The sequence below is a fragment of the Sceloporus occidentalis genome, unplaced genomic scaffold (assembly GCF_023333645.1).
Source record: "Sceloporus occidentalis isolate IW3139 unplaced genomic scaffold, rSceOcc1.0.p SCAF_350, whole genome shotgun sequence".
Lineage (NCBI taxonomy): Eukaryota > Metazoa > Chordata > Lepidosauria > Squamata > Phrynosomatidae > Sceloporus > Sceloporus occidentalis.
In genome coordinates, this window is record NW_028317330.1 from 228,413 (window position 1) to 250,602 (window position 22,190).

Here is a 22,190-nt window from a genome sequence, read left to right on the forward strand (position 1 = left end):
CTTTCAAAGGGCAGATCGCATAGAGTAGATTTGGAGGCAGTATCTGCTGCCCAGGAACGTAGCCATAATGCCCTTCTGGCAACGGAAGACAAACCCATGTTACGGGCTGAAAGCTTAAGGCCCTCTTCTGCAGCTTCCAGCAGGAAGCTATTAGCCAGTGTCAGGTTTTTAAATAGTTTAGACAAACCTTCATCCATAGATTCTGAAAGACTGCCCTCTAAGGACTGCAACCAGACACCTTGCGCTTTAGCCACAGATGCGCTAGACAACGCCACTTTACACTGGAAACCAGATGATTGGTAAACCCGTCTGCAAGACGTTTCTGCCCTCTTATCCATAGGATCCTTAAGACCAGCCACTTCACTAATGGGAATGGTCGTACGTTTGGAAAGCTGGGCTATCTGGACGTCCACTTTAGGGATATCTTCCCATTTTTCATCGCCCTGAAGGTAAAAAAGCTGCTTAGAGTGCTTTGATATAAAGGCTCTTTTGCCTGGATTATTCCACTCTCTATACATGAGATTCTGCATGTGAGATAACATGGGCAACCCTTTGGGGTGCGCTGACAGGTCTGAGTCCTGAAAAAGCCGTGAGACTTCCTTAACAAATTTACGCAGCTCCTGTGGAGGAAAATTGGTCTCATCCTCTGACTCCCCACTAGATGAAGCTGAATAGGATGAACTAGAAACCTCCCCAGAGGATAAATCAGAATGAGGGGATGATATCCTCTTACGTTTGTGGGATTTAAGTTTAACGGGTTCCACAGGTGTAGCTGCTGCTGCTTTAAACGTTTCAAACGTTTGCGCCAGGTTGTCCTGGAACCAACCTAAAAAAGACTGCATGTCTTTTTGTTTTTCTTTTGCCAAACTCTCAGCAGAGCAGGCATTGCAAAATTTCTTCTTACAACCATCCGGCAACGGAATGGCACATTCAGTGCACGATAAATGTTTGGTTTTAACCACAGCCTTTTTTGGAGCAGGTGTAAAAGATTTCTCTTTATCCGGCTTATCTGGTGAAACCGGACCAGACATCTAATATAAAACACAAAAAAAAAAAAATAAAAAATTTTTTAGTAGAAAAAAATAAAGGGCAGAGGATTTGACAGGGTAAGATTAACCAAATCCTACCTTACAACTCCTCAATCCGTGTGGGGGGGCTGGTGACACGGAAATCCCAGTGTTGACAAGCTCCTCTGCTGTCAGACTGGGCAACACAGCTATATATATGCGAAAACCAGTTAGTTTTCGCGCCCTGAACAAGAGAAAACTGAATCACGCATGCTCAATAGCGTGTCAGTACTCTTGGTGGAACGCAGCGCCCTCTGGCGTGCGTTCCACCGCTGTGCGCATGCTCCAACTTGCCGGCATAAGAGCGCGGCGTCTAAACGGCTCCGTAACGTCCGCCGATGCGGACGTTACTCCTCGCTCTGCTCACCACCCGGGGATCAATCGGAGGGAACCCCCGGACACAACCCGTGTGCCCCACCAACGAGAAAAAAAAAAAAACAAGGAACAAGGTCCGTCCCTGACAAGGGACAAGGAAGAAAACTGGAGGTATGAGGGTTGCCGGGGCTCTTATAGGGAGGAGTAGGAGGGGTTAGGAGGGATCTTAACCTCTTCGGTTCTAGGTCCTTGTCCCAGGAAGAGCGACACCCCGTGGTACTGACACTACACGACGGGAAAATACATATTAAATAGTAAACTATTATATTATCTAAATAATTATATGGACTTTAGTACATATAATAGCTGAATAGGTTCTCCCCAAGGTCCCTCAAAGGGATTTCATAAAGTACAGGTAGGAAGTTCATTTCAAAGGTGGAGAAAGGTTAGAACAAGAAGTCAATGTAAAATTTGAGAGTCAGAGGCTAAGATATAGTGTAAGTAGGCTTTACTTTACAGAGTGGGATAGATAAGTAGAACAGCTGCCAACCAGAAATGGTAGAGGGTAATACAGTAATGCAATTTAAATATGCATGAGCTATGCATATGATTATCCTCAATGAAGATGAGATTAAGGCGTAATTAAGGTTTAAGTCTTGAAAGGAGTAAGAAAATGTGCAGACTAGAAAGGCAAAATGGTCATCTGCTGTCATAGGTTTCAATGCTCGGAAGAGGTGTGTTACTTTCCATACTGGATTTAAGAATCTTCCTGCAGAAGTAAACAAAAAGTATAGTTCCAAGTATCCTACTAATTAATATTATTCCTGATTTAAGTAATCAAGAGTGAGCAGTACATGTATAAATGATACTGAATTACCTTTTATCATTAATATCAAAGTGTGGTTTACAGAGGTAGTAAAGTTTAATTGAGGCAACTGCCAAATAGACTTTGAACACTTACTGACCCCTAAAGGATGTTTCTGTAATGGCATGCAAACATCTAATCTCCAATAAGCGAATCATTTAAATTTTCCCTTTTGGCTGTAGGCAGTGTGTTCAACAATGAAAATACATACCCGAGACTGAAAATCTTATAAAATAGCACTTTCCTATAATAAATACATTTTTAAAAAGTGCAGTTTATTTTAATCATTACTGCTTTTGTAATTCAAGATAATTTCTCAAATGTTCACTTTTTGGAACACAAGATGGTAAGTGGCAGGTTAAATTTGCAAACATATCCTACCAGACTTACTGAATATCAATACATACATGTATATACTTTTTAAAGTTTCATGATACAAACATACTGCGGTATAATTTTTTCCCCCCGTTTCGCACAATAGTATGTTAAAGAATCTGATTTTAAAATGTTTTACTTTGATGATATGAGGTGATTAATGGTCTATTTGCAAGTAGCAGAAATTTAGGTAGGCTTTCCCCGGAATGTCTAGGCAACAACTATTCACATTGATATAATTTTGCTGTGTACTCAGGAGTCTGAAGAGAGACTCATTGGGTCAGGGTTACTGGTTAATTTTTTGCTTTAAGCAACGAGAACATGCCTCAAGTTGTGAAAATGAGTTCTTCTGAATATTCATTTATGGCTAGTGTTCAGCCATAAGTGGATGACTCCCATAACCAAAGGCAAATTTTAGACACAAAGCTGTTTCTTCAGTCTATTTTTTTTAGTCCTTTAACATCAAGGACTAAGTGTTAATTTCTATTGCTTTGAAAAAGATTGAGTGATTGTGGGAGTAAAATATATATATGATACTGCTTCACTTCATAGCATACATACATGAATATAATCCCTTGGATGAGGAATTGTATTTGCGTTAGAAGAAAAAATAGAAATGCTAGAATTTTTACCTTGTTCATTTTTAAAATTTCTCTTTAAATTAAACCTTTGCCCCTTTTAAAACAGAAATTTATATATATCGCCACCATAGGCAGAATACAAGTTAGAAGCTATATAGTGCCTTTGTCAAGCAAAGACCGTCCCAAAAGGCTGACATTTACATACTTCTTGTATAATGAACCCTTTAAGAGTACACGTGTTGTATACATGGTGATATACCCACATAAGATTGTCAACCAATAAGATTGTGCTCTGCTGAGCATAATTGTTTATTTTGTATTAACTTCAACCAAAATGATTCCAAGCAAACAAGAAAAAAAAAAAAAATAGAGTCCTACGTTCAAAACAGCAACTCTGAACAGGATAAGACCTTTATCAGCACCATATGATCAATTCAGCCCCCAACAAACCACACACGATCATGTTTGGCTAACATTTTGCATTTATCCCTCTTTCTTCCTATAACATACTCTGAATTTGGATACTTTGGCTGACTTGAGTAGAAAAGGTGACCCAGGGAATGCAAAACAGGTTAAAAATAAAAAGTAACCCCCCCCCCCTGCAAAACTAGTAGACTTATGCCAAATTCATCAATTTCATCGCTTTTGATCCCTGTTCTACCACCTCTGCTTTTTTCCAACTTCATTATGTTTTGTTTGTTAGTAGTCCCGATTGTTCTCTACGGATGAATAAAAAAACCTGCCAATTCTTAAAATTATTTGATTAATGACCAATTCAACTGGCTTCAAAATTTGTTTGTAATGAAAAGCGCTACAAAATAAATTTTACAGCTCATATGCTGATACAGAATAATCTTACTGTACTTAAGGTATGACAACACAATATTTAGGGAAAAAGACTTCAAAAATCAAGGCTACTTCTCATGCAGAGTCGGTTGGTTCACTAACTTTTGAAACTCAAATTTCACCTTGCCAAAAACCGCACACAAGCCCTAGAAGGTACCTGGTCACTAAGTTTTAATGGTGGACGTTAACAATAGGAGATGATCGGCAGATGTCATACACTGACTAACAGTAGAACTAATTAATCACCGGATAACCCAGTGACTGAGTAATTATTGGACAGAAATTCTGAAATAATAAATCAGGATAGGCCATACAAGTTTATATTATGGGGCTTGAAAAATCTTACAAATCACATGGCAGTCATTCTGTAGAATACACAAAGGGAAGAAGCCCACATACATGGGCACTTCAAAAACAACTGGAAAGAAAGCATCTGGGGAGGTGTACAATGTTCATTTCTGCCACCAATCATTTACATCTTTTTTGACAGCTACAGTACAAAATGGCAAACTATCATTTCACACTTGCCAACATCAAGCCAGTGAAAACTGTGTCAGTAGTCTCTCCACCACCACTGCTTATTTTGCAAGCTGAGGTGGGATAAGCCTTGAGGGAAGTGGGAGGCTAAGAAAGGAAGAAAAAAAAAAAAAAAAAAAGTGGTGAGGAGACAACAAAAAGGGAGCCCGTTTGCGTTGACCTTTGGCACCTTTAGGGGCAGGTTTCTTAATGCAAGATTGCACCACAGACAGGTTTGTCACTGAATGATCCAATTGGCTGATCATGTCTTGGGGCTCTTGCCAAACATCAAAGAGATCAGATGTCCATTTCAAATTGAGCGTCATCTCCTAGGAAACAGAATACAGATATGAGAACTACATAGAGGGGAAAAAAAATGTGTAATGAAACTTAAATCACAGCCCATTTAATGTTAATAGGGGAGACAGTCCAGAAATTCTGCTTCAGTGTAATCACTTCCATTGCTTTTTTCTTTCAAAGGGCTCCTCATGGAACAAATAACTGCTGTGCAGTAAATTAACACAATCAGAACCTGTTTACATTGTGCCTAAATAGCATATGTAGTTGCGTGGTGACTCTCTAGGGACTGTGTTCAGCACAACGTTATCATTGGCATGGAACTTCCGAAACGTGAAGGAGTGAAGTATAATGGGTTAATGTTTTGATGAAACACTAAAAATTGAGGGGTCAATTTGCCATCATTCATGGCCATGCACCCCCCCCCCCCCAAAAAAAATCCTACCAATTGTTGACTTTCTGTCGTGATTGTTTAAGTTGTTAGTTTCTACTTTAGCTTCTTCTACGGCCGTATTGGGGCTGGTCACTCCAGGAATATCTGGCAGGCGGCGGGGTGGAGTCTGCGCCAAAGGAGAATTACGACGGTCCAAAAGAAATTTACGATCATAAATTATCCTGGTACCTTAAATAAGAAAACAAAATATATTTAAATATTTTAGTCTACGTGGCTAAAATGGAAATTCATCGACAAGGACAGAATTCAAACCTCAGGTGCCTATAAGCAAAGATTAATCCCTATGTGACGGAGGTTTTTTTTTTTTTATTTTTTTTTTACCCTATGTAGCCAATATGGAGGTTGCTCAAAGACACCTTAGGTGACCATGGGTTTTATCCCACCATAGTTACCTATGCTTTTTGGGTAATAGTTATCAAATTTTCGCTGATCAAGATTTTCCTTTTCCGTGTTTAGCGTAGACCCACGCAAGTTCTATATTGTTTTTCAATGACAGGTAAGACTTTCCCCAATACCACTTTTTATTTATAGTCTGTCATTTAATATGAAAACTACAGAAAAAACAAATGAATATTTTTGAAATTTTACTTCGTATTTGTGCCATTCAGAGGTAGACTTGGTTGTGTGCTTTGCTCCATTGCCCTGCTGCATAACCCAATTAGGCTTGAGCTTTAAATCAGGAAATTATGGGTAAACGTTCTCCTTCAGGATTTTCTGACAGACAGCAGAATTCATGGTTCCATCAAATATGGCATGTCGCCCAGGTCACGCAGCACCCCCAGACCATCACTTTGCTGGACTGATTGTACGATTTCTGATTGTTGAAATTTGAGGAGTGACCATCGAGGAGAAATTGCACTGAGAGAACGAACAGTCACGGGTCACTGAAATAGTTATGCATTATAGGTCTGATTCAGATCCGGCCCAACATTTACAAGCGCGGTAAGCATTCTGACAACGCATTCTAACTCAACATATGCTGATGGAACCATTAATCATGGCATATAGAAGCAGCCCAATATGTTGCCAGTTCTTACCTTCATCCTCTTTAGGCCAATAGCCAATAAATAATGTTCAGCATTTTCAATGTGCCTTTAATCATAAATATCCCCATTTCATTTAGTATACCACAAACAAGTTAGATACACACTCACCAAGACCAGCAGGTTTTGTATCCAAACTAGGGCTAAAACAACTAATCGATAAAATCGATAATTAAAATCGCTGACAACTATTTTCATTATCGATTATTTGAATCGGTTTTTATCGATTATAAAAAAAATTTTTCAGAGCAAATGCTCTGAAAAACTCCTCTCCTTATATAATCCGACCTCAAACAGATCGGATTGTAACACTAGAATCCAGATCCCCCCCCCAACGCTGCAGGGGACCTGGATTCCCCTCGCTGTCGGCCAGTCTCTCACTTCCGTCTCTCTCCCCCCTCCCATACACCCCTCTGAGTCCTCCCCCCTCCCATACACTGCTCTGCCTCTCTCCCGACTCCCTGGTGTTTTGTGAACCTCCGTTGCAGACAGGCACTTTCACTGCAGCTTCATAGAAACCTCAGCGTAAGTAAAGGGCAGTAACGGAGGCTGTCTGTGCGCATCGTGCAGACCCCCACCAGCTGACAGAGAATCGAGGTCTCCTGCAGAGGATCATCTTCTCTGTCAGCTGGTGGGGGTCTGCGTGATGCGCACAGACAGCCTCCGTTACTGCCCTTCACTTACACTGAGGCTTCTATGAAGCTGCAGTGAAAGTGCCTGTCAGCAACAGAGGTTCACAAAACACCAGGGAGTCGGGAGAGAGGCAGAGTGGTGTATGGGAGCCACCCTCCCATACACCCCTCTGGCTCCTCCCCCTCCTATACACCACTCTGCCTCTCTACCCGGCTCCCTGGTGTCTTGTGAACCTCCGCTGCTGACAGGAGGCAGAGTGGGGTATGGGAGGGGGAGGAGCCAGAGTGGTGTATGGGTGAGTTATAGTGGTGTATGGGGGGTATAATGAATTTCAGGGTAGCAGAGTGGTGTATGGGGGTGTAATGAATTTCAGGGTGGTGCAGGGCATTTATGGGGGGGTGGAGTGGCATATCGGGGTGCACAGTGGCATATAGGGAGGTATAAGGCATAAATGGGGGCGAGTGGCTTATTGGAAATTATAAGGCATATAGGGGGTATAAGGCATATCGATATTAGGCATATAGGGGGGCATAAGACATATCTGGGTTTAAAATTTTATCAGAGGGCTCAGTTGCATATCACTGGCATATAAGGAGTATAAGGCATATCAGGGGGCACAGTGGAATCTCTGGCATATAGGAGGTATAAGGTATATATGAGGACATATGAGTGGCAAGCTGGGGGTCAGATGTGCATAACTGGGGGCAGTTTGGTAAATAAAAGAAAATATAAACAAGGCTTTTTTCTCAGTTTTTATTAAATGTGAAGAATAGTTAACATATGAATTAATATTTACTAATAACTTTGAGAAACTAGTTTGAGAAATACTGTTTGGGTTCTTGTAGCTTTTATTATTATGCGAGTAAAATAAGAAGGTGAATAGAAAGGCCATTACAATAAAGAGATGAAAGTGTAAATTGTACGTTTTTTATTACATTATTTTAAATAAAAACAAACTGTTTTTATCCGATTAATCGAAAAAATAAACGGCCACACCGGGCAGTCAAGATGCCCATGATGGTTCACGTGTGCACGTGAACAAAAGAACTGGATCACAGAGCAATACAAGAAGGTGGCGTGGTCTGATAATTTGGGTGCGTCTGTCGCTTGCCTGGAGAACATATGGCACCAGGATGAATCCATGGACCCACCTTGTAACTTACAGGTCTTGGATCTGCTGCTAACATCTTGGTGCCAGATACCACAGCACACCTTCAAAAGGTCTAGTGTTTTGGCAGAAAAAGGGGTAACCTACAGTATATTAGGCAGGTGGTCATAATGTTATGTTTGATCTGTCTACATACCGTATTTGCTCAAATATAAGAAAAGGATTTTTCAAGTAAAACGCTCTGAAAATTACCCTTCGTCTTGTATTCAAACCTACTATACTACTGACTATAAGACTAAGATCCAGATCCCCATTCTCTTGTAGCCAGCGAAAGTCTACGTGCCACCTCCGCTGCTGCACGGCACTTGCTAAGGCTTTTATGACCGAGAGCCGGAGGGACATAACCTTCCGGTGCTCCATCATAGTAGCCCCAGTGAAAGCGCCGGGCAGCACACCCAACCAGTCTGTGGAGGAGGAGCGCAACTACATTTACTGAATAAGCTGTAATTTTATTTCAAGCGTGATACGTTTATATACACCGGCAGGGAAAACGTCTCGCTGGTTAGAGATGTAAAATTTCCAGAAATTTTGAAGCCATGGAAAAATAACAGGGTCCCCCCCCCGAAAATTGAAGTTTTCAGAAACATTTAAAAAAAAAATAATGTAAAATTATTTTACACTGGGAACATGAAATGCAGTGTATATAAAAGTATCATGCTTGACATAAAAGTACGGCTAATTCAGTAAATAAACTAAGTTTGCTTTTGAAAACAATTTTGTTGCAAACGGTCTATATACCGTATTTGCTCGATTATAAGACGACCCTGATTATAAGATGACCCCACAAAATCTAAATATTAATTTAGGAAAAAAACAAAAAGCCTGAATATAAGACTACCCTATAGGAAAAAAGTTTTACTAGTAAATATTAATGCATGTAAACAATTTTTTCATATCTAATAAAAGCTATGATTGAGAAAAATATATGTATTTTTTTTTTATTTCCTTTTATTTGCCAACCTGCCCCCCCAGTTATGCACATCTGCCCCCAGAAATGCCTTATACCCCCTATTTGCCACTCTGCCCCATGATGTGCCTTTTAACCCTCTATATGCCAGAGTGGCATATAGGGGGTTAAAAGGCATTTCTGGAGGTATAATATATATATATATATATATGTTAACTGCTAACAACAATCACACTCCTATCAAGTCAAGGCAGCCAATACATACTGGAACCTGGGGATGATAGGAGTGTGATTACAGCCTCCCTATGCCATGCTACCACCACCACCACCCACCTTACACATCCATGCTATCATACACACACATTCACAAACATTTAAATACTCATTCATTCCATTAATCACACATACTTCACACAATCACAAAAACCCTCCCCCACCCCCTTACCTGAACTGCAGATCTCTCACTCGAAGACTTCTGCAGGGGCCCGGCTGTGCGAGTAACTTCTCTGGCCCCGCCCCCAGAGGAAGGAGGCAGAGTTATGTGACACTCTTCTAGCTTCCTGTTCTACTGCTGCTACAAGAAGAGACGCTGCTCGCGACCAAAGCACCAGTAAGCAGCCTCACAACCTAATCGAGGTCTGATTAGAAGACGACCTCGATTATAAGACGAGGGGTATTTTTCAGAGCATTTGCTCTGAAAAAAACCTCGTCTTATAATTGAGCAAATACGGTATTCGCACCAATTACAAATATAAAAGTTAAGTAACTGGCATTATTTGTTCCAGTCGGATGAATACACATTGTAAAAGATATTCCACACTCAATTGTTTCATCTTTCCCCCCCCCTTCCCATCTCTAACCAAATGCCTCTATGGAGGGTACAGAAAGGCTTAACAAGGCATCTTGCATGTATACCATAAAATCTCTTAGGGCAGGATCCTGAAAAAAAAGCTGTCTAGAAAACCGGTCCAACCTCATCAGTCAGTAAAACATTAAGCGCATACCCCCAAGTCTCAAAGCCATAGAGGAATCAGACTCTGGGGTCACAGCACTTAGAGTATTCATCGTAATGACGTTATTAACCCCTTCAAGACCGGGACGTACCTGGTACTTCATCGATGATGCGCGATCCAGCTTCACTATGAACGCTGAGGGATCGCGAGGGGCGGCTGCTACTGACCACTGGGTGTCCCCAGTGATCCGTAGCAGCCACTCAATTCCGTGCACGTGATCGAATTTAAATATTTTTAAAAAATCTGCGGTCTTCAACGGAAGATGCAGTATGCAAATGTCGGTCCAGAAGGGGTTAATATGGTTAGGTTTTAATAGTGCACTCATAACATGAAGTTATTCTGTGCACCGACATTCTTCTGTGCCAAGAATGCACACGGCAGGAGAGGGTTTTAAACATGACCTAAGCTATAAGAACGGGTCACCTCAGAGACATATGTTAACATGGGGAAGTGATCACCCAAGAGTTATTAATTTATAAGTCGCCGACATTTTGAAATATCAGGCAAGACGTTATCTGGTTTTAAATATCATATGTGATTAAGAGTGTGGCAAAGTGCCTGGACTAAATTAAAATTTTTGTTTTTGTAGAAAAGCACTGGGACCATTTTATCCACATTAAACATAATATTTTCTGTCTTTGGTCAATTTTTGAACTCGTAGCTTTTGTGGATACAGGGATGCACAATTTGTATCGCCTGACACCCAGGACATGCAGTTCTGGGTGCCGGGCAGGTGGTTTTTCGTTTCATGTAGCCCAGCTGTGGGCAAGCAGCATGGCTAGGATCCAGATCCCCCACAGCTCTGCAGGGGACCTGGATCCTCCTCTCCGGCAGCCAGTACGTCTGTGCAATATGCGCAGACGACCTCCGCTACTGCCCTACGCTTCTATAAAGGAGCACCGGAATGACATCACCTTCTGGTGCTCCATTAAAGGAGCTCCTGAGGAAGTGCCGGCCAGCAGCAGCGGAGGTTGTCTGCGCGCATTGCACAGATGTCCATTGGCTGCCCAGACTAGATACCAGGGAGTCTGGAGCACAGTGGCAAATAAAAGGAAATAAAAACAAATACATTTTTCATGTGGATATTTACTAGTAAAACTTTAGATATTAAAACCTAATTTAAGAAATCTTGTGTTGGGGTTCTTGTAAAATCTAGCTTTTATTATTACAGTACAGTGACAATATATTTTTTTATTCTGCTGTTCATTTTTAACACCCAGTGTGTTCATTAAAACCAAAAAAATTGGATATTTTTTAGCTGTTAAATCGAAAAGATAATCCGCCAACTAATTGATTATGAAAATAGTTAGTTGCAGCCCTATGTATTTCCTCCAGTTAGTGGCATATCATACTGAACCCCCTTCCCCCACGCTGTGTTGTGGCTGCGCCGGATACGATATTTCATATCCGTCACAATGTCCTCACGTAGTCTTCTTTGTTTCTGGCCATGTGCACCTGAGCTTGGAGGAGGAGGTAGTCTGGGGAGCAGATCTTCTGCATTTTAGTGGATGTGAGGAGAAACTTATGAGGTGTCCCCAGGATGATGGGCTGTTATTCTGGCTGACATGGTGTTATTAATGTAACTTACATTATTTAGCTGTTAATACAAAGTATCACATTACACCAGCTTTGATTCAAATTATTTTTTTGTATCAGGACAAAGATTGTCATGAGGGACAAGTAGATTGGCCTACCATTTTAGTCCCTGGGATAGTAGATTTTATAACTTTGGCTAAATTGGGTTTGTATAAAATTACATTAGTTCATGGAAATGCCAAAGCATCCTTAGGTAGTTTTAATAGAACTTGATGGTGGCTGCGAGTAACATTTAGGGCCATAGGGTGAACATGTCTGAGTTACAGTGAAGTTTCTTTGGTCCGTACAGAGATTATGATAAGAGCATACATCCCTAACGTCACGGCAGGCAAACAGACGGAGGCACTGTTCCCATGCCAAATGCACGTTAACCATCTTGGCCTTCCTGATCTAGATAAATGATCGTGCTGCAGACAGGTGTCTTTCCCAGCCAACACCTATATGGTATACATGACTCAAAATGGTCTATTCTTGCTTGGCCCTAGCAGCATTTATGCATATGCCAGTTTCTCTATCTTAATTGTGATTCAAACATTTAAGAAGGTTAATTCAAAATGCTATAGGGTGACACTACTACAGGGGCTAAAAACATGATGTACAAATAAAGACAACTTTTGTTGTAGCTCACCTAATAAGGCTGAAAAACAACTTGAAAGAGATCACATGTATGCAAGCTCTCTAGGCAACAAATATAGTTTGAGCTGCGCCCAATGAGCCTAAAAGTGGAAATGATTTTAAAGCTAAACATGAAATATTTCTTTAATGGAAAATCATTTCTGATTAACTAGAGTTAACTGTTTGCACTGGATTTGGGTCATGGTTTTATCAGCAGTTCACACAACATAATATTTCAGACTTCATTCTGTATCCTAGCTGTGAAAAGCAAATCATGATTTTCCACATACCCACTCTACGAAATGAAAATAGTCCTGCGGTCCATTAATAGAAGATGTGTGTGGGAAACAAAATTCTTACCTGAGAATTTATTTTCCTTGCCATGGCGCTTTAGCTTGACTGGTATATGTTCGGCCAAATATATTTCCTGTCACGTGATATACTTACCAAAAGTCAGCTCCAGCAATGACTCCGCAAGTGTTCAGGGTAGCCTTATGAGACTCTCCCATGCACATGTGCACAAAGCGCTCCCACTGATGTCAAGGCTGTGGCGCAAAACTTTGGACCATGGCATTGTTTTCCTCTCTAGTTCCTGACAAACTTAAAAGTGGATTCTTCACTGTTCCTCCATTGTGGTCAACGGCCTTGGCAATCTCATTTTAGGAGAATATACTATTCAGGAACAGAACAAGAATTATCTCAGGTGCCACAGCCCATGTGAACAAGACATGTTTATATGAGCTAATGGCAGGTAGCGCTTTGTAGTGGGATTAAAAAGACACACATAATCAGTGCTGGCAAATATGACCCAAGAAAGGGCATACCATATTTATCGGCATATAACCCTACCTGCGTATTATTCGCCGATGAATCCTAGAGCTGCACGATTTGCAACCATGTCTCCCTCTCTTCCAGTCCGGGCAGGGGTGCGTGTCATACCCCAGTGTGTGGCATGCGCCGATAAATACGGTACTAACAAAAGCACCACATTAGAGAGTGTATGGATGATCAATGGAGAAGGCATATTTGTAGTAAACATTTACATATTTACGAATAGGTTTGTGCACACTTTTCTACCAGGAAAGGGCTGTGTCCACATAAGTGGCACTTGAACAATGTTCACCACCAGGACATGGCTGTACTCACCTTTGAGAACAATTGCTCTGATAAACCATATGGGAATGAAGGTCTATGTATTCACATGGCTACATATACATTGCTATGGAATGTATTTGTATTGCAAGCTGCAATTTAAACTATGATAAGTCAGGAAATGCCAAACCCAAGATAGTCCATGTGTCTTGCCACCTAATTAAATGTATAAAAAAAAAAAAAAAAAAAAAAAAAAAAAAAAAGACATTATAGCCTTCCTCAGTGGTTTCTGACATTTTCAAAGTGTTCCCGTTAACACAGTAAAGTGTGTGGCAGAGCACACAGGCATTAAGAGTGACTCGGTGACAGTACAAACGTAAGCCATGAGGAATGTAGACAAATATTTAAGTGGGATACTCAGATAACATATGCACTACTTGTTTTAAGTATATATATTGAAGTATATCCCTTTGTTTATAACATAAAAAGTAAATCTGCACAAGAGGTTTTGTAAAAAGATTTCAGTATTCTGCAAACAAAGGCTGTTGAGACCATTTACATACAATGTTCAAATATCATACCTCTATATTAATGCTTATAAAGCACAACTGTGTTGTCTTTTATCCATGTGTGTATTTATGAGAATTAAACATTCCTACAGCTGCAAGGACAAGGCCAATAACGTGTTTGCAGTAGAAGGGGTGTTATCACTAAGACAGCCAAGAATACTGTGACTTCGTTGAACAGCAGCAATCAATTCTTAGAAACAGGCCCCACGCAGGCCAAAACCTCCCTTCCAAGATTGCCTCACAAATGCTTCCCATGAATGCGTGCACTAGGCCTGCTAAAAAAGGTCTGTTTATTAAAGAAGATATGGAATCATGCCACCTAGCCTCCTCCCCCTTCTTTTCTCTCCCTATTGTGCAAGAGTCATGGGGCTGTCCTGGCTTCCCTAACCTTGTTTACAATTTCAAGTATTCCTGGAGGCATGGCAGAGGTTGGCTGGCAAAGGCTTTTTCTCACATATGGGATACGGAGATGTGATGTTTACAAACACTTGAGTATGAGACCACAATCCTGTCCTTATTTACCACCAGCAAGACTCGGATTTAAGATAACCTTGCATGAGCACAAGTGGGATCCTCCAGTAACCTTGTGACAGGCAGTATGGGGGCATGAACATAAGTCTGGTAAACTCTATAGTGAGGTATGTACTTCCTGTACATCAATTAGGGGTGCTTTAATTATTGAATGCATCATCAAGCTGAACACAGAAAAAAAACAAAAACATTTTAATAATGACAAACTAGGGTCTTGCTAAAACCCCCTACGATTTAATGTATGTGCAACATGAAACCACTAGTACTATGTAACAATATAACTGCAGAGCCTTCCTCAAACTGTACTAAGGTTTGCTACTGACAGCTAAATTAAACTCGACCCCTCCCCCACTTGTGTTATTATGCAAACATACAGAGCAGTTATGAGAGGTTATATATGGGCAGTACAGTATGCAGACACTTAATGCGTATCATGGAGCTCAGCACGTGATGGCCTAGCCCCGGGGCTCTGCATTAAGCAGCACGCGTGCAAGCGATGCACACCAGGGCTGGGCAACATGCGGCCTCCCAGCTGTTGCCGGATTCCCACGTTGCCTGCGGCTGGCTGAGAGTGATGTCAGTTACCGTCCAAACCAAAGCGCCGCGTACTACCTGCATATGGTAATTGTTATACAGTATGCAGGGGTAGGTAGGCATGTTGTTGCAATATTGCTGCCTTTGCACGTTTGAAACTGTCCGTATCGCGAACACCCAAGTGCAAGACCGCGTGGGAGCACGCGGGGTCACCACATGCATGCACCCAGCATAATCGCCGTTCATTTCAGTATGAAGCACACGATTAATCAAATAAAAAAAAAACCCATTCTTACGAGCACGCTCTGCAAAGCTTGTTTGGAAAAACAAGAGAGAGTTGGGGGGAGAAACGTAGGCCGCATCCACAACTTACCTCCAGGGGTAGTAGAGAAGAGGGTGCCCCCAGGGGTAGTGCAATAATCATGAGGTAGCTGAGATGAGTCGCTAATGGGGATAGTCCTGGTAGGGATGGCCCGGCTCTGGCTATGCTGGTGTCCGGTTGACATGTTCCTGGCCTGGAGTATGACTGTGTGTAAGGTAGGGAGGGGAAGAAGAAAAAAAGCAAGATAGGGACACAGAGCAAGGACTGGGAGGAGCCGGCTGAGGGTGGAAGTTGGCGGAGGATTGGCTGATGCTTCCTTTATTTTTTTCCCTTCCTCTTTTCTCCGTTTTTGGTTTTTTCCTCCGCCCTTCAAGCTCGGTCCCTGTGCCAGGAAACAGGACTCGGCAAGAGACGGTGCCCGGAAATGAAGTCAGGAGCTGCTTATTAACCCCTGAGATGCTGTACCCGGGTTGATTCAACAGGCGCACAGAGCGCTATACTAGAGGTCATGGTTGAAGGGTTGTGTTATCACAATATCACGTGTGTAACAGTGTTAGGTGTTATGAGTACCTGATGATGATTATCATCTCCTAATAGGACGATTATAGCATCATATACCCGGTGTAGCAATGAACGCCGTGTTCCCCATTAATGGTTTCTGAACCACCTTAAGCGTTAAGTCTACTTTTACAGCAACTCCTAAGGTCCTAAAATATATAACGGCCATAACATTTAGCAGCCTTGTTTTGCCATTTTTTAAGATTAATCTATTATCTTATCTTTCGCTTTACATACTATAAAATATTAAGAACGCTTATCGTCATTTTTGTAAATATTCCCACCTGGCGTTAAAAATGGCTAACCAACGTGAAAACTATTGTTTTTAGAAGTAAATTTGTTGTATTGTTAAAAAATCTGGTAATTTTATAGCATACACCCTAATGAGGGATAACGGTATTATGGCAGCACTTTGAGCTGGAGGGAGTTCAGTCCAAGTTATATTTATACACGCTGCAGCACGTGGTAATGTCATAATACCAAGTGCATTATATGGCTTAGCAATGTTGTTTTAACAGGGCCAATTTACACTTTCCAATAAAATGGATAGTTTCCAGAACAACTGTTCTAACAGACAGGAGGAGGGTTGTCTTAAAGGAATGTGGCTATATGACCAAAAGTATGTGGACACCCCTCCTAATTATTCAATTTAAGCCACACCCATTGGAAATAGGCACATAAACTAAAGCACATAGGAATGCGGTCTCCATAGACAGACATTAGCAGTGGAAGGGGTTATACTAAAGAGCTTAGTGACTTTAACTCCTTAAAACTTTAATGCCATCATGGAAAAAAGTGTCCCAAAAACCTATCATGATAGCATAAAAGCCACAAAGAAAGTAGCTTCAAAGTTGTTGAGAAAGGGCCCTTCTGACCTGGACTGGGCCGGTCCAGGTTCAGAAGGGCCCTTTCTAAACAATTCTGAAGTGGCACAAAGAGACAAGCAGCAGGGTCATGTTATTCCCCATAGTGTCACAGTTAAATTGAGGATGCCAGCACAGTGTGCGAGCAGCGGACCAAGCTGTGCAGGGGAGGTAGAGGGTATACTGTATTGGCCCGATTATAGGCCCAATTATAGGCCCCACCCTTATAGTTTGGTGCGTTTTTAAAGAAAATTGTATTTATTTATGATAGGAGTGTTAGCAATCACACTCCTATCATGCAAAGTCAGCCAGTACATGCTGGAATCTGGGTATGCCTGGGCATGATAGGAGTGTGATTGCTGTTAGCAATCATATATAATATTTTTATTGATTTTTTGTTAGTGTGTTACTTATTTTTAATAAAAGTGGTTAACACACCAAAATTAGACAAAAAAAACAACAACAACATTATATATGTATAAATATATGATTGCTAACGTATATCGGTTTTGGCCAAGTGAATGCTGAATTTTCGGTTTTGGTCCAGAATTCTCATTTCAGTGCATCCCTAATTTTAAGCCCCCCCCCCTTAATTCATAATGCACCTTAAACTCGTTTGAGCAGGGCCCTCCTCACCTCTTGTTTCTGTAAGTCAAATTGTCGTGTTACATACTACTTGTATGTCCTGTCTACCCATTGTAAAGCTATATTGAACAATAAATAAATATGCCACTCTGCCCCCTGATATGCTTTATGGGTCCAGGGACAAAGAGGAATGAGGAAAAGGGTGAAGAAGTATGGCAGGTAAAGAATGGGAGGCTTTACTGGTAGCACAGGGGAAACAAGCAGCAATGGCCTTGGTACAAACAGCTTTAATCTCATGCCCGTTTTCAATGTATGTTAAATTGGATGACCCTCTGAGGTCCAGTTTGGTGAAAATACTGGAATCACAGCTCTGGCTTGTCTTTGATATATTCTTCCAGGGCAAGGGATTTGGGTAATGACAGGTATTTCTCTGGGCAGAAACTCAATAGGGCAATTGTAGGGACAATGAGGAGGCAGTACTTATGCTTGCCTTTTGTGAAACACGTCCTGATGCTCTCTAAATACACTGCATTGAGGAAGACGTAAAAGAGGAAACAGACTTTGATTTGACTAAAACTTTCTGTAGGCAGTGCGAAACACAGGAATGACCCCAGTTGATGGAGGGATTGTGGGACGGCAGCCACTGGAGGCCCAAAACAACAGGAGATTAAATGATGTGAAAGTCTGGTGTAGCATTTCCACACAGAGTAGCCAGGTTCAGGGGGTGACAATCAATAGCAGAGACATCAATAGGCGGGTACCTTATCCTAGGAAACATAGGAACATCAAATTTGATTGCAAATAAGAACCATTTTGCCCATCTAGTCTGCCCATTTTTCCTGATGTAAGAGGTTTAAACCCCTATCAGTCTTTGATCAGGTCCTATAGTGACAAAAGCTTTATGTAAATCCTATTGTTTAAATTCCCTTGATGTATTAGCCTCCACCACTGCTACTGGAAGACTGTTCCATTTTTCTACTACCCTCTGATTAAAGTAGACATTTCTTACATTGCATTTAAGCCTCTGACTATGACCACTTGTTCTAACATTGCTCCTCCTCTCAAATAAGCTTCCATTCTGTACTTTGTTAAATCCCTTTTAAGTATTTAAATGTTTCTATCGCAAGCCCCCTCTTCTTTCCTCCAAGCTATACGCAATAATACCATTTCACCTTTCCTGATAATTTCTGTCCTGCAAGCCACTTAACATTTTTGTAGCTCTGCTCTGAATTCTCTCCAATGTGTCGATATCCTTCTGAAGGTGGGGGTATCCAAAACTGTACACAAAACTCTAGATGAGGCCAGATCAGAAATCTGTAAAGTGGCATAATCACCTCCCTCTTTCTGTTACTAATGGCTCTCCCTATGCAACCCAGCATTATGCTTGCTTTCCGAGATGCTTCATTGCATTGTCTGCTTACCTTTAAGTCATCAGAAATAATTACTCCTAAGTCCCTCTCCTCTGTTGTTACTGACAGGACATTGCCACCAATGCTATATTCTGCCTTGGGATTTTTACGTCCCAAGTGCATTGTTTTACATTTATTAATATTAAACTGTAGCTCCCACGCTCTCGACCATTCTTCTAATTTACTTAAGTCATTTGCCATTTGAGTTGTTCTACTCAGAATGTTTACCCAGTTGCAGACCTTTGTATCATCTTAGAGAAGACATATCATGCCATTAAGACCCTCTGTAATATTATTAATAAAAATATTATATAAAAAATATAGGTTCCTATACTGATCCCTGAGGCACCCTGCTAGTGACACGTCCTTCCTCTGAATAGTAACACCATTAACACAACCGTCTGTCTCCTACACCTCAAGTATTGGCTTATCCATTTAACTATTCGGCATCCATACCCATAGACTGCAATTTATTGTGAGGGACAGTGTGAAATGCTTTATTAAAATCTAGATAGGCTATAGCAACAGCTCCACCCTGTTCTATTAGTAACCCAGTCAAAAAATAGATCACTTTGACAATATCTTCCTGTAGTAAACCCATGCTGTTTCTGATCATGCAAACAATTTACTTCCAGATATTTAACAATCCTATCCTTAAGCATGGTTTTCATTAATTTGCCAACTACTGATGTATGGCTTACTGGTCTGGAGTTGGCAGACTTCTTTTGTGCAGTGGTACTACGGTTGCCAACTTCCAGTGTTCTGGAACTATTCCGGTCATTAGTGACTGGTTGAATAGATCTGCTAGTGGTTTTGCTAGGACACCTCAAAGCTCTTTTATTAATTTTGGGTGTATCCCATCAGGTCCCATTGATTTGTCTGTTTTTACTTTGGAGATCTCAAGTAGAACTTCTTCCTCTGTAAACAAAGCTATGTCACATGTCACACCATGTCTCTTGGCTAACAAAGGTTTGTCATCTTCCTGTATAAAACAGAACAGAAGTATTTATTTAACCCCTTCGCGACCTTTGCCGGTTCAGAACCGTCATGACAAGAAGGTCACTAAATGACCTTTGACGGTCCTGAACCGTCAAAAAGTTAAATAAGCTTAGAAAGTGATCAAGGATCACTTTCTTCGCTTAAACGGCCTTGCTGCAATGCCTCGATGTCGAGGCATTCAGCAAGGCCGAGATCGGCATCGGGGGCCATGTCTGGCCCCTCCCCGGGGCGTCAACAGCCGCCATACATTGTATGGCGGCGGACGCCCGTTTTAAAAGCGTTTAGGAGGCGATCAACGATCGCCTCCTAAACTTAAATGGTGTCGCTGGAATGCCTCGATCAGGAGGCATCCAGCGACACCAAACACTTACCTCTGGGTGGGCTGTGACCGCTCCGGAGAGCGGTCACAGCCGCCGCTACCGGTGATCTTCGCCATCAAGCAAGATGGCGGCGGCCCGGGAAATAAAACAATAAAGACGAAAAAGTTCGCTAGAGGGTCTCCAGACCCTCTAGAGAACTGGCTCCACTTGCTGGTTGAATACAGGTACTGCATTCAACCATGCAAGTCAATGGAGCCCAGCTTTCTAATCACTATGTGATTAGTAAAATATTAAAAAAAAAAAAAAAAAAATGGAAAAAAAAAATAAAAAAAAATGTGCTAACATTTAAAAATAATTATGCAGTGATGTCACTAGATGAACCATCCAGTACCAGCAAAATGTGTAAAAAAATTTATTAAAAAAGTATTAAAAAAATAAAATAAAATAAAAAAATAAAGTTTATTATTTTGAGCAAGTGCTAAAATTTCTCAAAAATCTCAACAAAGAGTTAAAATAAAAGCACTTCAAATACCCAAGGGGTGTCTAATATATAAAAAAAATGGCTGATGGGGTAAATTGGAGTGGCCTAGCTCAAAGATAGGGCATAGGTACAGACTGACCAAAATGGAGAAAAAAAGCGCACTTCCCAAATGTGGCATTTTAAATCTGAAACAACCCGACAAACCCATGCATGTCGGGTATCACTGCACTCAGGAGATGTTCCTGAACACATATTGGGGGGTTGTTTGACAGTGACATATACCAGAACCTGTATATCTATAACTAAAGTACAATTTGTGTGAAAAAAATTACTATTACAAAGTTTGACAAAGTGTAGTTCTATAATTGGTGCATGGAAAGGGTTAAAATAACAGCATTTGGAATACCCTGGGGTGTCTAGTTTTAAAAAATATATGGTTTGAATGGGTTAAATTGAGTTAACCGGCTTCAAAGATATTCGAAAGAGGAGAGGGAGGCACAATGACCAAATGACCACCTGAATTACGCATGCCCCAAAAGTAGCCTTTTACCAGCCAAACAATCTGACAAACCCATGCATGTGGGGTATCGCTGTACTCAGGAGATGTTCCTGAACACACATTGGGGTGTTGTTTGACAGTGACATATACCAGAACCTGTATATCTATAACTAAAGTACAATTTGTGTGGAAAAAAAAATAAAAAAAATTACTATTACAAAGTTTGACAAAGTGTAGTTGTATAATTGGTGCATGGAAAGGGTTAAAATAACAGCATTTGGAATACCCTGGGGTGTCTAGTTTTCAAAAATATATGGTTTGAATGGGTTAAATTGAGTTAACCGGCTTCAAAGATGTTCCAAAGAGGAGATGGAGGCAGACTGACCAGATTTGTTAAAAAAGATTTGGAAATCATAAAACGCTGCTTGTACTTATTGCCCTATAACGTACAAAAAACAGCAAAAAAACATAAAAACATTGGGTATCTCTAAACTCAGGACAAGTAGTAGAATCTATTTAGCTAGTTTTTTTACTTGCTTTTTTAGGTGAGTAAAAGATTTTTCAAATAAAAGTCATAAAATGTATTTTTTTTTAATTTTTCACCATGTTTTTTTTATTTTTTTTATAGTAAATAAGATGATACAATCAAAATAATGGTATCTGAAGAAAGCCCATCTTGTCCTGAAAAAAACAATATATAACTTATGTGGGTACACTAAATGGGTGAGGAGAAAATTACACCTGAACACAAGCACCACAAAAGTGTCAAAACAGCCTCGGTCCCACAGGGTAGAAAACGAAAAATGAGCCCGGTCCTTAAGGGGTTAAGCAGTCGGCTAGCTCTTTATCCTCATTTACATAATCCACTTCATTTGCCTTTAGTTTAATTATTCCCGGTTTGTTTTCTGCTCTCACTTATACACTCACTGGCCACTCTATTAGGTACGTCTGTTCAATTGCTTGTTAACACAAATAGCTAATCAGCCAATCACATGGCAGAAACTCAATGCATTTAGGCATGTAGATGTGGTCAAGACAACTGAGCATCAGAATGGGGAAGAATTTAAGTGACTTTGAACGTGGCATGGTTCTTGGTGCCAGATGGGCTGGTCTGAGTATTTCAGAAACTGCTGATCT

The 22,190-nt window shown here is 40.9% G+C and overlaps 1 protein-coding gene across 1 annotated transcript; it reads right to left on the reverse strand.

The window, feature by feature from the left end:
- Nucleotides 1–4,862: 4,862 nt before the first annotated feature.
- Nucleotides 4,863–15,523, reverse strand: LOC149274068 (eukaryotic translation initiation factor 4E-binding protein 2-like). Its single transcript, XM_089505856.1, has 3 exons — nucleotides 15,391–15,523; nucleotides 5,308–5,484; nucleotides 4,863–4,894 (listed from the first exon to the last, which is right to left on the reverse strand). Exons 1-3 carry the CDS (start codon nucleotides 15,521–15,523, stop codon nucleotides 4,863–4,865), a joined length of 342 nt encoding a protein of 113 aa, XP_089361982.1.
- Nucleotides 15,524–22,190: the final 6,667 nt, after the last annotated feature.

Coding starts and splice junctions, on each gene's coding strand:
- LOC149274068 (XM_089505856.1), bottom strand. CDS start 15,523: ATGTCAACCGGACACCAGCATAGCCAGAGCCGGGCCATCCCTACCAGG. Junction 5,485..15,390: donor CTTCTCTACTACCCCTGGAG/GTAAGTTGTGGA, acceptor TTCTTATTTAAG/GTACCAGGATAATTTATGAT. Junction 4,895..5,307: donor CGACAGAAAGTCAACAATTG/GTAGGATTTTTT, acceptor TCTGTTTCCTAG/GAGATGACGCTCAATTTGAA.